Genomic DNA, 15,775 nt, shown 5'->3' with positions numbered 1-15,775 from the left:
GGGGGAGGGATGGGGAAGGGTGGTGGGGGTCCCTGGGGGGGGGGAGTGGATGGGGAAGGGGGGGGGAGTGGATGGGGAAGGGTGGTGGGTGAGGGATGGGGAAGGGTGGTGGGGGTCCCTGGGGGGAGGGAGTGGATGGGGAAGGGGGGGGGTGAGGGATGGGGAAGGGTGGTGGGGGTCCCTGGGGGGGGGGGAGTGGATGGGGAAGGGGGGGGTCCCTGGGGGGGGGGGGTGGATGGGGGTCCCGGGGGGGGGAGGGGGGGGATGGGGAAGGGTGGGAGGGAGGGGATGGGGAAGGGGGAGGTGGATGGGGGTCCCTGGGGGGGGGGATGGGGGGGTGGTCCCATGGCCCCTCTCTCTGCTTGCTTGGGAAGCGAGGTGGCTGGCTGGGCAGTGGGCTTCCCTGCGTCCCATCGTAGATTCCTTATAGTTGGAAAAGACCTCGGTTCATCCAATCCAAACATCCCCCATTCCCACCACCACACCCACACAGAACCCTTCAGGCTGCAGAAGACCCTCCCCAAAACGATCCGGTCCAACCCCACCCCATCCCCGCAGTGTGCTCACAGAGTCGGAAAATCCCCCTGAGCTCACCTCCATCCAACTGTTAATCCAGCCGTGGTCATTAAGGCTGCTGAGATCTCTGAGATCTCTCCGTCCCACCCCCTGGTGGAGCTGTTAAGGTTGGAGATCTCCACCACCTCCACGTCCAGCAGTCAGCCCGTGGCTGCCCTGTGCCCACTCACCTGCTCAGCTTGGACCTCCAAGTCCAACCCCATCCCACCCCACTCAACCCCAGCCCAACCAGCAGTCCTCCTCTGCCCGTTTCTGGGGTCAGCAAGGTTGCAAAGACCCCTGAGGTCACCCAGTCCAACTGCAGCCCCTCGTTCTGCACTGTATGACACACACTGCACACAAACGAGGATTTGATCTGTCCTGTTTGTGTCCGGGTAGGTTTTGAAATTAAGAATTTCATGTAAGCGCTTTCCCCAGAATCACAGGAAAAGGGGATCCCTGCTTCCTTGCTCCTCTTTTGCATCAGCACTCCTCTTCTGCTGGACTTTCTTCCGTTTCCACACTTCTCTTTATTCTGCATCTCTGTTCTCTCTCCCCTCAGTCCTCTTTCATCTGCGTTCGTTCTTGTGCTGTTCTCTCTTTCCCTGCATCCTCACTCCTCCTTCTTCCACATCTGCTCTTCGCTTCTGCTGTTTTCCTTCCTTTGTTTTCCTCACTCCTGCGTACGCACCCTCATCACCCTGCATCCCCCCCCCCACCCCCCCGCAGGTACTTTGACTCCTTGCTGCAGCTGAAGGACCAACTCAGGAAAGCCGGCACAGAGTTCCTGAGCTGGACCGACATCCAGGACGGCGTGAACGCCACCAACTCCTCGGTGCAGGAGGAGAACGACCGTGAGTTTCCCCCACTCCGGGAGGGGGGCGGGGAGCCCGGCAGCGCCACCCGTTGCCACGGAGCCTCGCATCCCGCAGGGCTGCTGGCGGTGCAGCGGATCAACGCGGCGCTGCGGCTCTCGGACCCGCGGAGGACGTTGGCGGCGCTGCTGCTGCCCGCGGCCGCTGTGCCCGACGTGCTGCTGCCCAACGCCGTGCGCTACCACCGCGTCCTCGGCCGTGCGCGGGCGGCCAAAGCCCAGGTGCGGGGTTGGGGGCTGCGGGGGGGTGGGCGCACCGAGGGCGGTGCGGTGCCGGGCCACCCACCCCCACCACCCTTCAGGGCACCGGGGACGATGGAGCGGAGCTGTGGTGGGAGGAGATCGAGCGCGGGGTGCGTGCGGCCAACGAGGAGACGGCGGCGGTGAGGCGCAGTGAGTGCCGGGCATCTCTGCGCGCTGTTCCCCCCCCAGTGCCCCCATCTCTGCACTCCTCCTGACATCCTGGTCTACCCCATGCTCTGCCCTCCCCAAGCCCCCCTGTCTCTGCGCTCCCTGTTCCGCAGGACCCCCATCCCTGCACTCTTCCTCCCTCCTGAGACCCTGATCCGCCCCATGCTTCCTCTTCCCCAACCTCCCCCCCATCTCTGTGCTCCCTCTTCCCCAATCCCCCCATCCCTGCACTCTTCCTCCCTCCTGAGACCCTGATCCGCCCCATGCTTCCTCTTCCCCAAGCCCCCCTGTCTCTGCCCTCCCTCTTCCCCAATCCCCCCATCCCTGCACTCTTCCTCCTTCCTGAGACCCTGATCCACCCCATTCTTCCTCTTCCCCAACCTCCCCCCCATCTCTATGCTCTTTCTTCCCCAATCCCCCCATCTCTGCACCCCTCCTCCTTCCTGAGACCCTGATCCCTGCTCCACCCTATGCTGCTTCTTCCCCAACCCCCCCCATCTCTGTGCTCCCCCTTCCCCAGGACCCCCATCTCTGCACTCCTCCTCCTTGAGACCCTGATCTGCCCCATGCTTCCTCTTCCCCAAGTCCCCCTATCTCTGTGCTCCCTCTTCCCGTCTCCCCATCTCTGCACCTTTCCTCCTTCCTGAGACCATGATCACTCCATCCCATGCTTTCTCTTCCCCAAGCCCCCCTGTCTCTGCCCTCCCTCTTCCCCAGGACCCCATCCCTGCACTCTTCTTCCTTCCTGAGACCCTGATCCACCCCATGCTTCCTCTTCCCCAACCTCCCCCCCATCTCTATGCTCCCTCTTCCCCAATCCCCCCATCTCTGCACTCCTCCTCCTTCCTGAGACCCTGATCCCTCTGCCCCATGCTTCCTCTTCCCCAAGCCCCCCTATCTCTGCCCTCCCTCTTCCCCAGGACCCCCATCTCTGCACTCCTCCTCCCCAATCTCTCCACCCCACTCCCTCTTCCCCAGCCCCATCTCTCTAATCCCTACCCCCGAGTCCCTCCTCTGCGCTCCCCAAGCCCCCCTACCTCCACCCTCTGTCCCTCCCCATCCCCCCATCTCTCCACCCCACACTCCCTCTCTCTGAGCCCCTCATCTCCCCACCCCTATTCCTGCAGTGGCCCTGGGCACGGCTGCCATCAACCAGGCCATCAGGGAAGGGCGGGCGGCGCAGACGCTGCGGGTGCTGCGGAACCCCGACGTGGGGCTGCGCGGCGTGCAGGACGCCTGTGCTGCAGGGTACCAGGAGCAGCTGCAGGCACTGGCAGCCACCAAGAGGCCGACGGGTACAGCCTGGGGATGGGACCCCCTCCCCCCAAACTCCCTTGCAGGGAGGATGCTCAGCCCTGGGTACCACATCTGGTTTCAGGGAGCACCAAACCCCTCTGGGTGCGGCACCGCCTGCGGGACGGCTCTGAGTTTTACCTGAGCCTGCAGAGCTTTGAGGGCAGCTGGGAGCGACCGGGCGATGCTGAGCTGTGTGCCACGCACCTGAGCCGGGAGGAGATCCAGGTATGGGACAAACGGGGCAGCAGGGCCGGGGCTGTGCTGCGTAGGGCTGTGGGGGCACCGGCCCTGAGGATGTGGAAGGGAAAAGGGGGCAATGGGCAGCCTGAGCTGGGGGGCAGGACTGGTTCTGGTTATACACCGGTGATGTTCAGACCCCAGTCTGGCTTTGAGCTCCTGTGGTTCTCTTTGATTTTATGGCGTTCAGTTCAGTGGCAGAAGGGACCGCTGCCCCTTATTTGTGCATCCTCTGAACTCCTGCCCCCTTCTTGTAACGGTGACCCCCTCATGGGGGTCGTCCTCATTTAGGGGCTGCTGGAAGGTCCCTCACTCCTGCAGCAAAATATCTGCACGGAGCTTTTAATGTAGACTTTGGTGGATCTTGGTTTAGGTGTGGCACTGAGGGACGTGATTGGGTTGGTGTGGGGATGGGGTTGGGTGTTGGACAGGGCAATGTTGGGGAGGGGTCTTGGTGTTGGACTGGGTGACGTTGGGGGGCTGGCGTTGGGTTGGCGTTGGACTGGGTGATGTTTGGGGGGGTTGGTGTTGGACTGGGCGACAATGGGGGGGCTGGCACTGGGTTGGCGTTGGGCTGGGTGGTGTTGGGGGAGTTGGCATTGGGTTGGTGTTGAACTGGGTGGTGTTGGGTGGGGTTTGGTGTTGGGCTGGGAGATGTTGGGAGGTTGGTGTTGGAGTGGGCAGCATTGGACTGGATGATGTTGGGGGTTGGTGTTGGGTTGGTGTTGGACTGGGTGATGTTTGGGGGTGTTGGTATTGGGCTGGGTGATATTGGACTAGGTGACATTGGGCTGGGCAATGCTTGGGGGTTGGCGTTGGACTGGGTGATGTTTGGGGGGGTTGGTATTGGGCTGGGTGATATTGGACTGGGTGACATTGGGCTGGGCAATGCTTGGGGGTTGGCGTTGGACTGGGTGATGTTTGGGGGGGTTGGTGTTGGACTGGGCGACACTGGGGGGGCTGGCACTGGGCTGGCGTTGGGCTGGGTGGTGCTGGGGGAGTTGGCATTGGGTTGGTGTTGGACTTGGTGGTGTTGGGTGGGGTTTGGTGTTGGGCTGGGAGATGTTGGGAGGTTGGTGTTGGAGTGGGCAGCATTGGACTGGATGATGTTGGGGGTTGGTGTTGGATTGGTGATGGGCGATGGGGGGTTGGTGTTGGGTTGGTGTTGGACTGGGTGATGTTTGGGGGTGTTGACATTGGGCTGGGTGTTATTGGACTGGGTGACATTGGGCTGGGCAATGCTTGGGGGTTGGCGTTGGGTTGGTGTTGGACTGGGTGGTGTTGGGGGGGGTTGGCACTGGGTTGGCATGGGACTGGGTGGTGTTGGAGGGGTTGGCATTGGGTTGACGTTGGACTGGGTGGTTTTGAAGGGGTTGGCGTTGGGTTGGTGTTGGACTGGGTGATGTTTGGGGGAGATTGGCAGTGGACTGGGTGGTATTGGGGGAGTTGGCATTGGGTTGGTGTTGGACTGGGTGGTGTTGGAGGGGTTGGCATTGGACTGGGTGGTGTTGGAGGGGTTGGCATTGGGTTGGCGTTGGACTGGGTGGTGTTGGAGGGGTTGGCATTGGGTTGGCGTTGGACTGGGTGGTTTTGAAGGGGTTGGCGTTGGGTTGGTGTTGGACTGGGTGATGTTTGGGGGAGATTGGCAGTGGACTGGGTGGTATTGGGGGAGTTGGCATTGGGTTGGTGTTGGACTGGGTGGTGTTGGAGGGGTTGGCATTGGACTGGGTGGTATTGGGGGGGTTGGCATTGGGTTGGCATTGGACTGGGTGGTGTTGGAGGGGTTGGCATTGGGTTGGCGTTGGGCTGGGTGATGTTGGAAGGGTTGGCATTGGGTTGGTGTTGGGCTGGGTGATGTTTGGGGGGGATTGGCATTGGACTGGGTGGTATTGGGGGAGTTGGCATTGGGTTGGCGTTGGACTGGGTGGTTTTGGAGGGGTTGGCATTGGGTTGGTGTTGGACTGGGTGACACTGGGGGCTGGCATTGGACTGGGTGGTATTGGGGGGGTTGGCATTGGGTTGGCATTGGACTGGGTGGTGTTGGGGGGGTTGGAATTGGGTTGGTGTTGGGCTGGGTGGTTTTGGAGGGGTTGGCATCGGGTTGGTGTTGGACTGGGTGACGTTTGGGGGGGGTTGGCATTGTGTTGGTGTTGGACTGAGCGACACTGGGGGGCTGGCATTGGACTGGGTTGTATTGGGGGGTTGGCACTGGGTTGGTGTTGGACTGGATGACCTTTGGGGGGGATTGGCATTGGACTGGGTGGTGTTGGGGGCTTGGCATTGGGTTGGGTGATGTTGAGGGGAGAGGTTGGCATTGGGTTGGGTGCCACTGGGAATTGCTCCCAAGCTGAATGATTGAACGGGAGGTGCTGGTGCCGCCGGGCTCACCCAACGCTTTGTGTCCCTGCTGGGCTCACCCAACGCTTTGTGTCCCTGCAGTCCATCGTCACCCGAGTGACCGCAGCCCACGACCGGCAGCGCCTGTGGGCATCCAACGAGGCGGCCGTGCTCCGGCTGCAGGCCCTCCTGCGTGGCTTCCTGGCACGGCGGCGGTTCGCCGTCCTGCGGCGGCAGCAGAAGGCAGCCGTGAGGATCCAGGTGGGCAGCGCAGGGGGGTCGGTCTCCTCTCGGGGTAACGAGGAGAGCGGTGGTGGCCTCACGTTGCACGGGGGGATGTTTGGGTGCTGGGAGCTGATCTGGAAGGTGGGTTGTCATCCCTGGAGGAGACGCGGCGCTGAGGGACGCGGTTGGGGGAGTGGAGGTGGGGATCGGTTGGGGTTGGATGTTGCAATGGGGAACGTGGTTTTTGGACACGGAGATGGGGATCGGTTGGGGTTGGATGTGGTGATGAGGGATGTGGTTGGGGGGCACAGAGGTGGGGATGGGTTGGGGTTGGATGTGGTGATGAGGGATGTGGTTTTTGGGCACGGAGGTGGGGATCGGTTGGGGTTGGACGTGGTGATGAGGGATGTGGTTTTTGGGCACGGAGATGGGGATCGGCTGGGGTTGGACGTGATGATGAGAGATGAGGTTTTGGGACATGGAGGTGGGGATCGGTTGGGGTTGGATGTGGTGATGAGGGATGTGGTTTTTGGGCACGGAGGTGGGGATCGGTTGGGGTTGGACGTGGTGATGAGGGACGTGGTTTTTGGGTATGGAGGTAGGGATTGGTTGGGGTTGGATGTGGTGATGAGGGATGTGGTTTTTGGGCACGGAGGTGGGGATCGGTTGGGGTTGGATGTGGTGATGAGGGATGTGGTTGGGGGGCAGAGGTGGGGATTGGTTGGGGTTGGACGTGATGATGAGGGATGCGGTTTTTGGGCACGGAGATGGGGATCGGCTGGGGTTGGACGTGATGATGAGAGATGAGGTTTTGGGACATGGAGGTGGGGATCGGTTGGGGTTGGACGTGGTGATGAGGGATGTGGTTTTTGGGCATGGAGGTGGGGATCGGCTGGGGTTGGACGTGGTGATGAGGGATGTGGTTTTTAGGTATGGAGGTAGGGATTGGTTGGGGTTGGATGTTGCAATGAGGAACGTGGTTTTTGGGTATGGAGGTGGGGATGGGTTGGGGTTGGATGTGGTGATGAGGGATGTGGTTGGGGGGCACAGAGGTGGGGATGGGTTGGGGTTGGATGTGGTGATGAGGGATGTGGTTGGGGGGCACAGAGGTGGGGATTGGTTGGGGTTGGACGTGGTGATGAGGGACGTGGTTGGGGGAAATGGAGGTGGGGATCGGTTGGGGTTGGATGTGGTGATGAGGGATGCGGTTGGGGGGCACAGAGGTGGGGATCGGTTGGGGTTGGACGTGGTGATGAGGGACGTGGTTTTTGGGTATGGAGGTAGGGATTGGTTGGGGCTGGACGTGGTGATGAGGGATGTGGTTGGGGGGCACAGAGGTGGGGATTGTTTGGGGTTGGACGTGGTGATGAGGGATGTGGTTTTTGGGCATGGAGGTGGGGATGGGTTGGGGTTGGATGTGGGGATGAGGGACGTGGCTTTTGGGCACGAAGATGGGGATCAGTTGGGGTTGGACGTGGTGATGAGGGATGTGGTTGGGGGGCACAGAGGTGGGGATCAGTTGGGGTTGGACGTGGTGATGAGGGATGTGGTTTTGGAGCATGGAGGTGGGGATCAGTTGCGGTTGGATGTGAGGATGAGGGACCTGGTTTTTGGGCACGGAGGTGGGGATCAGCTGTGGTTGGATGTGGTGATCTTGGAGGACTCCTCCAACATGGATGAGTCCAGCCATGGACGCGGTGGGGGTGGCTCGGCGGTGGGCTGGGTGGTTTTGTGGATCTTTTCCCAGCCATCGTGATTCAATGACTGGGCACTTGGGGGTGGGCTGGTGGTTGGACTGGGTGATGTTGGAGGTCTCTTCTGACCTCAGCGACTCTATGGGTCACAGCGTGGGGATGGGTTGATGGTTGGCCTCAATGACCTCAGTGATCTTTTCCAACCTTAATTATTTAATCACTCTATAACTGAGCATGGTGGGGATGGGTTGATGGTTGGCCTCAATGACCTCAGAGATCTTTTCCAACCTTAATTATTTAATCACCCTATACCTAAGCATGGTGGGGATGGGTCAGTGTTCGGACTTGTTGGAGGCAATGTCTGAGATCATCAAGTCCAACAGCCAACCCGTCCCACCATGCCCACTCATGGAGGTCTTTTCCAACTCTACAGTGGTAGGAGCGGGGCCGGTGGGATGGTTGGTGGTGGGACTGGAGGACGATGGTGGTGGGACTGGAGGACGATGGTGGTGGGACTGGAGGACCATGACCACAGTGGTCTCTTCCAACCTCAGCCATTGTCTGACTCTCCCCCCAGGCCTGCTGGAGGGGCTACCAGCAGCGCAAGGCTTACGTGCAGCGCCTGCACTTCCTGCGAGCCCACGCGGACGCCGTGATCAAGGTTGGCCTCCTCTCCCTCCACCCCCTGCTCCCACCTTCGTGTCACCAGCGATAAGTGCGGCGTGTCCCTCCCTGCTTTGTACTACTGGGGGGAGCGGTGCAGCTGGGCAGCACGGGGTGACCCAGTGCCCCCAGTATGGGGTGACCCAGTGCTCCCAGTATGGCGCACAGAGACACAGTGCTTCCCAGTATGGGGTGCAGGAACCCAGTGCCTCTGAGTACTGTGTGACCCAGTGCTCCCAGTATGGCACACAGAGACACAGTGCTTCCCAGTACAGAGTGTCCCAGTGCTCCCAGTATGGTGCATTGAGACACAGTGTTTCCCATTATGGGGTGCAGGGACTCAGTGCCTCTGAGTACAGCGTGTCCCAGTGCTCCCAGTATGGGGTGACCCAGTGCCCCCAGTATGGCACGCAGAGACACAGTGCTTCCTAGTATGGGGTGCAGGGACTCGGTGCCTCTGAGTGCAGTGTGTCCCAGTGCCCCCAGTATGGGGTGACCCAGTGCTCCCAGTATGGCACACAGAGACACAGTGCTCCCAGTATGGGGTGCAGGGACTCAGTGCCTCTCAGTACAGTGTGTCCCAGTGCTCCCAGTATGGGGTGACCCATTGCCCCCAGTATGGCACACAGAGACACTGTGCTCCCAGTATGGGGTGCAGGGACTCAGTGCCTCTGAGTACCGTGTGACCCAGTGCTCCCAGTATGGGGTGACCCAGTGCTCCCAGTATGGCACACAGAGACACAGTGCTTCCCAGTACAGTGTGTCCCAGTGCCCCCAGTATGGGGTGTAGGGACTCCCCCTCCCCCACTGGTTCTGATGGAGCGTCTCCCCCCAGATCCAAGCGGCTGTGAGGATGTGGAGGGCTCGGAAACGGTACCAGGAGAGGCTGCGCTACTTCAGGGAGAATGTGAGTGATGGGTGGGGGCTGAACCCCTCCTGTGTGCGGCCCCCCTGCGGAGGGAGGAGGGTGGGGGTAGGAAGTGATGCTGGGATGGGCAGGGAGAGAAAAACGCTCCAAAAAGCCAACGGAGGCTTTGATGGAGGGAGGGTCTGGGGGAAAGGCTGCGGGCACACAGAGCAGGGATGGAGCTGACAGCTGAAGGGGCTGAGGGGGGTCCCTGAGAGCACAGCTGGGGTCTGGGTGCCACCGCCATGGGGTCTGGGTGCCACCAAAGGGTCACGTCCTGGTGCTCCTGTTGGTCTCGGCAGATCGCAGCTGTCATTAAGATCCAGGCTTTTGTGAGAGCTAACAAAGCCCGTGCGGATTACAGGATGCTGGGTGAGTGTGGCGGGGGGTTGGGGGGGGTTGGGTCTGTGCTCCCAGCATGGGCGCAGGGACCCAGTGCTCCCAGTATAGGGCACAGGGGCTTAGTGCCTTCCCAGTGTGGGGCAAGCCAGTGCTCCCAGTATAGGATGCAGGGAGGGACATGATGCTTCCCAGTACGGCTGTCCCAGCGCTCCCAGTGTTGGGTGTCCCAGTTCTTCCACTATGGGTGTCCCAGCGCTCCCAGTATGGGTATCCTGGCGCTCCCAGTACGGGTGTCCCAGCGCTCCCAGTACGGGTGTCCCAGCGCTCCCAGTACGGGTGTCCCAGCTCTCCCAGTACGGGCTGTCCCAGCGCTCCCAGTGTTGGGTTTCCCAGTTCTCCCAGTATGGGTGTCCCAGCGCTCCCAGTACGGCTGTCCCAGCTCTTCCATTGTGGGCTGTCCCAGTGCTCCCAGTATAGAGTGCAGGGAGGGACATGATGCTTCCCAGTACGGGCTGTCCCAGCGCTCCCATTACGGGCTGTCCCAGCGCTCCCAGTACGGCTGTCCCAGCACTCCCAGTGTTGGGTTTCCCAGTTCTCCCAGTGTTGGGTGTCCCAGCGCTCCCAGTGTTGGGTGTCCCAGCGCTCCCAGTGTTGGCTGTCCCAGCGCTCCCAGTGTTGGGTTTCCCAGCTCTCCCAGTACGGCTGTCCCTGCGCTCCCAGTGTTGGGTTTCCCAGTTTTCCCAGTATGGGTGTCCCAGCGCTCCCAGTACGGCTGTCACAGCTCTCCCATTGTGGGCTGTCCCAGTGCTCCCAGTATAGAGTGCAGGGAGGGACATGATGCTTCCCAGTACGGCTGTCCCAGCGCTCCCAGTGTTGGGTGTCCCAGTGCTCCCAGTGTTGGGTTTCCCAGCGCTCCCAGTGTTGGGTTTCCCAGTTCTCCCAGTGTTGGGTGTCCCAGCGCTCCCAGTGTTGGGTGTCCCAGCGCTCCCAGTGTTGGGTGTCCCAGCGCTCCCAGTATGGCTGTCCCAGCGCTCCCAGTGTTGGCTTTTCCAGCACTCCCAGTGTTGGGTGTCCCAGCGCTCCCAGTGTTGGGTGTCCCAGCGCTCCCACTATGGGTGTCCCAGCGCTCCCACTATGGGTGTCCCAGCGCTCCCACTATGGGTGTCCCAGCGCTCCCAGTGTTGGGTGTCCCAGTTCTCCCACTATGGCTGTCCCAGCGCTCCCAGTGTTGGGTGTCCCAGCGCTCCCAGTGTTGGCTGTCCCAGCGCTCCCAGTGTTGGCTGTCCCAGCGCTCCCACTATGGGTGTCCCAGCGCTCCCACTATGGGTGTCCCAGCGCTCCCACTATGGGTGTCCCAGCGCTCCCAGTGTTGGGTGTCCCAGCGCTCCCAGTACAGGTGTCCCAGCGTTCCCAGTACAGGTGTCCCAGTGCTCCCACTATGGCTGTCCCAGTGCTCCCACTATGGCTGTCCCAGCGCTCCCACTATGGCTGTCCCAGCGCTCCCACTATGGCTGTCCCAGCGCTCCCACTATGGCTGTCCCAGCGCTCCCAGTGTTGGGTTTCCCAGTTCTCCCAGCGTTGGCTGTCCCAGCGCTCCCAGCGTTGGCTGTCCCAGCGCTCCCACTATGGGTGTCCCAGCGCTCCCACTATGGGTGTCCCAGCGCTCCCACTATGGGTGTCCCAGCGCTCCCAGTGTTGGCTGTCCCAGCGCTCCCACTATGGCTGTCCCAGCGCTCCCAGTGTTGGGTGTCCCAGCGCTCCCACTATGGGTGTCCCAGTTCTCCCAGTGTTGTGTTTCCCAGTTCTCCCAGTATGGGTGTCCCAGTTCTCCCAGTGTTGGGTGTCCCAGTTCTCCCAGTGTTGGGTTTCCCAGTTCTCCCACTATGGGTGTCCCAGTTCTCCCAGTGTTGGGTTTCCCAGTTCTCCCACTATGGGTGTCCCAGTTCTCCCAGTGTTGGGTGTCCCAGTTCTCCCAGTGTTGGGTTTCCCAGTTCTCCCACTATGGGTGTCCCAGTTCTCCCAGTGTTGGGTTTCCCAGTTCTCCCACTATGGGTGTCCCAGTTCTCCCAGTGTTGGGTGTCCCAGTTCTCCCAGTGTTGGGTTTCCCAGTTCTCCCAGTATGGGTGTCCCATCGCTCCCAGTCGCTGTCCGTCCCCGCGCGGTGCTGACGCTGGCTGTGCCGGCGCAGTCCACGAGCAGAGCCCTCCGCTGGCCGCCATCCGGCGCTTCGTGCCCGTCCTGGAGCAGAGCCACGGCGACGCGCTGGAGGAGGCGGAGGTGCTGCGGCTGCGGGAGGAGGTGGCCAAAAGGATCCGCATGAGCCAGCGGCTGGAGGCCGACCTGAGCCTCATGGACATCCAGATCGGGCTGCTGGTCAGGAACCGCGTCACGCTGCAGGTGGGCAGCAGGGAGGATGGGGAGGGGGGGGGGGGTCGTGGTTTCAGTGCTGCTTTTCTGCTGCTTGGAGGGGGGGGGCACTGTCCCTGGAGGTGATGGACTGGACGATCTGTGGGTCGCTATGGTTGGAGAAGGGCTGTGGGATCAGCAGTTCAACTCAACAGCCCCCCCCCCCCATCACTGGGTTGGAGAAGACCCCTCCCCATGGCTGTGGGATCAGCAGTTCAATTCAGCAGCCCCCCCCCCCATCATTGCATCAGAGAAGACCCCTCCCAGTGGCTGTGGGATCAGCAGTGCAACTCAACAGCCCCTCCTCCCCCATCACTGCATTGGAGAAGACCCCTCCCAGTGAGCGCTGGGTGGGCCCTTGGTTGGGCTGGGCCATAGAATCACAGAATGGTTTGGGTTGGAAGGGACTCAAGGATGACGAATCTCCAACCCCCACCACATGCAGGGCCATCAACGTCCACATTCACAGCAGCCCAGGCTGCCCAGAAATTATTTTGAGCCATAGCAAGTCCCTGAAGGAGGATTTGTGAGGACGCATTGGTGTCAGGGAGTGCAGGGCTGGAGGTGCCTGCAGGACCCCAAAAAGGATGCAGTGCTCCCAAACCCCATCTCTGCTGCTGCGTTCTGTGCTCCGCGTGGCCCAGCAGCACATCACAGAACCACAGCATGGTTTGGGTTGGAGGGGACCTCAAGGATGACGAAGCTCCAGCCCCCTTCTGCACGCAGGGCCACCAACCTCCACATTTAATACCAGCCCAGGCTGCCCAGGGTCCCATCCAACCTGGCCCTGAACACCTCCAGGGATGGACGGGGCACCCACAGCCTCTCTGGGCAGCTGTTCCAGCACCTCACCGCTCTCACAGCAAACAACTTCCCCCTGACACCCAGCTGAAATCTGCCCTCCCTCAATTCCAGCCATTTCCCTCGTCCTGCTCTCATCTCCCCTTCCCAAGAGCTGACTCCCCTCCTGTTTTTGGGCTCCCTTTAGTACTGCAGGCTGCAATGATTCACCCCGCAGCTTCTCTGCTCCATGCTGAACAAGCCCAGCTCCCTCAGCCTGTCTTTGCAGGGAGGTGCTGCAGCCCTGCTCATCTCTGTGGCTCCTCTGGACCCCCTCCAACAGCTCCCTGTCTGGATGGAGCTGGGAGAGTGCTGCACGTGGGGCCTCACAGGAGCAGAGCAGAGGGGGACGATCACCTCCCTGTCCCTGCTGGCCACCCCTCTGCTGCTGGAGCCCAGGATCCCATTTGCCTTCCGAGCCACAAGCGCACACTGCTGGCTCATGTTCAGTTTTTCATCCCTCAGGACCCCCAGGTCCTTCTGTGCAGGGCTGCTCTCAAGGGGCTCCTCCCAGTCTGTATGGATGCTGGGATTCCTCCATCCTGAGTGCCAAACTCTGCACTTTGCTGTGTTGAATCCCATCAGGTTCACCCAGGCTTTTCACCCCTCAGGACCCCCAGGTCCTTCTGTGCAGGGCTGCTCTCAAGGACAACCCAGTGCTCCCTTATGGGCCACATCAATGGTCTTTTCCAACCACACGGATGCTGTGGGTCGGGGTGACCCCACGGATCTCTTCCGGCCATAACAACGCATTGATTCCCTCTGCAGGAGGTGGTGTCGCAGTTCAGGAAGCTGACCAGGAAAAACAGGGAGCAGCTGTCGGAGCTGATGTGCCTGGACAAGCAGAAGGGGCTCAAATCTCTCAGCAAGGAGAAGCGGCAGAAGCTGGAGGCGTACCAGCATCTCTTCTACCTGCTGCAGGTGGGCTGGGGTGGAGGGATCCCCATTTATTGCCCACCTCTCCGAGGTGCTGGGGCTGAGCGCAGCTCTCCGTTCCGCTCCTCCCCTGCAGACACAACCCGGGTACCTGGCCAGGCTGCTCTTCCAGGTGCCTCAGAACAAATCCACCACGTTCCTGCAGCCCGTCATCTTCGCGCTGTACGGCTACGCCTCCCACCCGCGGGAGGGATTCCTGCTGCTGCAGCTCTTCAAGGCGGCCCTGCAGGAGGAGATCAGGTTGGGAGGGGGTGGGGGGTTGGGTTGGTTTGGGGGGGGGGTGACCCCGCTCAGGGTCTGCCGTGGTAAGGAGGTTTGAGGACGGGTGCTGAGATTGCTGGGGGGGAAAAAAAAAGGTGGATTTTGGGGTACGTTTGCAAAAAGCTCCGTTTTGGTCTCCAAACGGAGCAGCTGGAGCTGCAGTCCGTGCAAATCAGTGCAACCCCAACATCTGGCTCTGAGCAGATGCCTAAAAGCTCTCCCTTAGCAGAATGGGGGTCCTGCACTGCACCGCTGCCCCCCCCTCCAGCCCTGCTGTTTGGTGAGGGCGAAATGTGGGGGAAGGGATTGGTGGCCAGAAAGGCTTTTAGGGCTGTCCTGGACTTCGTGCAGCCTTTGGCACTGCCCCGTCCCCATGGAGAAGCTGGGATGGGCAACTGGAGCTACGGCCAGGCACCAGCGCTGTCCCACAGGGCTCAGAAATGGGGCTGCTCCTATTAACATCTTCGTTAACCACGAGGGGATTGAGTGCATCCTCAGTAAGGCTGCAGATGACACCCAGCCGGGAGGGAGCGTTGATCTGCCTTGAGGGCAGGAGGGCACCGCAGAGGGGGCTGGACAGACTGGATGGATGTTTGATTTCAATAGGGCCAAGTGTGGGGTTCTGCATCTTGGTCACAACGACCCCAGGCAACCCTGCAGGCTTGGGGAGGAGTGGCTGGAAGCTGCCTGGTGGAAAGGGAGCTGGGTGTGCTGATGGACAGTGGGCTGAGTGTGAGCCTCTCCCCTCCCCATCCCCTCCATCCCCATCCCCTCCATCCCCATCCCCTCCATCCCCATCCCCTCCATCCCCATCCCCTCCATCCCCATCCCCTCCATCCCCATCCCCTCCATCCCCATCCCCTCCATCCCCATCCCCTCCATCCCCATCCCCTCCATCCCCATCCCCGGTGGCCAAGAAGGCTGATGGCACCCTGGCTGGGATCAGGAACGGTGAGCAGGAGCAGGGAAGTCATCCTGCCCTGAATTTAGCATTTGTGAGGCTTCACCTCCAGTTCTGCGTTCAGGTTTGGGTGCCTTCATACAGAACGGACGTGGAGGTGCTGCGGCAGGTCTGGGGAAGGGCTTGGAGAATATGGGCTGCGAGGAGAGACTGAAGGAACTGGGGCTGTTTGGTCTGGGGAAGAGGAGGCTGAGGGGAGACCTCACTGCTCTCCGCCAATATCTGATTGCAGCAGAGCAGGGCTGGGCTCTTCTCACTGGTGACAGGACGAGGGGAAATGGCCTCCAGTTGTGGCAGGGAGGTTTAGGTTGGGTGTCAGGACAAACTTCTGAACAGGGAAGGGTGGTGAAGCACTGGGATGGGCTGTCAGGGAGCGAGTGAGGCCCCATCCCTGGGTGTGCTGAAGTCTGGATGTCCCCTCCCCCTCCCCATCCCCATCCCCTCCCCATCCCCATCCCCTCCCCATCCCCATCCCCTCCCCATCCCCTCTCCCTCCCCATCCCCTCTCCCTCCCCATCCCCTCTCCCTCCCCATCCCCTCTCCCTCCCCATCCCCTCTCCCTCCCCATCCCCTCTCCTCCCCCGCTCGGAGATGGGGATTAGCAGAGGGCTGCTGGAGGTTGGGTGGTGGTTGCACTCGGTGGTCTCGAGGGTCTTTTCCAACCCGAGCAGCTTAATTGTCCCCCCATTTAATACCAGACCAGGCTGCCCCATCCAATCTGGCCTTGAACACCTCCAGGGTTGGAGCATCCAAGCGTTTCTGGGCAGCCTGGTCCAGGAGAACAACTGTGGTCCAGCTGAGGAGCTGCTCCTGTAGGCAGCATGTCTGCA

General features: G+C 61.2%; 1 protein-coding gene across 4 annotated transcripts in view; it reads left to right on the top strand.

Annotated features, from left to right (window-relative positions):
* The window catches only part of LOC116238451 (ras GTPase-activating-like protein IQGAP3), a 46,604-nt gene that overhangs the window by 5,429 nt on the left and 25,400 nt on the right, over positions 1-15,775 (top strand). For all 4 annotated transcript variants that reach the window (XR_016460505.1, XM_090127122.1, XM_090127121.1 and 1 more), the window contains 12 exons: positions 1,285-1,409; positions 1,488-1,651; positions 1,732-1,822; positions 2,968-3,135; positions 3,219-3,361; positions 5,813-5,971; positions 8,207-8,290; positions 9,128-9,199; positions 9,502-9,571; positions 11,730-11,938; positions 13,556-13,708; positions 13,800-13,963. Coding sequence is in view for 3 of the 4 variants with exons in the window: in XM_090127122.1 (XP_089983248.1) it covers positions 1,285-1,409; positions 1,488-1,651; positions 1,732-1,822; positions 2,968-3,135; positions 3,219-3,361; positions 5,813-5,971; positions 8,207-8,290; positions 9,128-9,199; positions 9,502-9,571; positions 11,730-11,938; positions 13,556-13,708; positions 13,800-13,963 (1,602 nt within the window). In the remaining variant the exon portion in view is untranslated. The remainder of the gene's footprint in view (positions 1-1,284; positions 1,410-1,487; positions 1,652-1,731; positions 1,823-2,967; positions 3,136-3,218; positions 3,362-5,812; positions 5,972-8,206; positions 8,291-9,127; positions 9,200-9,501; positions 9,572-11,729; positions 11,939-13,555; positions 13,709-13,799; positions 13,964-15,775) is intronic.

The sequence above is a fragment of the Phasianus colchicus genome, chromosome 30 (assembly GCF_987193195.1).
Source record: "Phasianus colchicus chromosome 30, bPhaCol1.hap1.1, whole genome shotgun sequence".
Classification (NCBI taxonomy): domain Eukaryota; kingdom Metazoa; phylum Chordata; class Aves; order Galliformes; family Phasianidae; genus Phasianus; species Phasianus colchicus.
The sequence above is the reverse complement of the archived record's forward strand: the minus strand, read 5'-3'. Positions and strand labels throughout refer to the sequence as shown.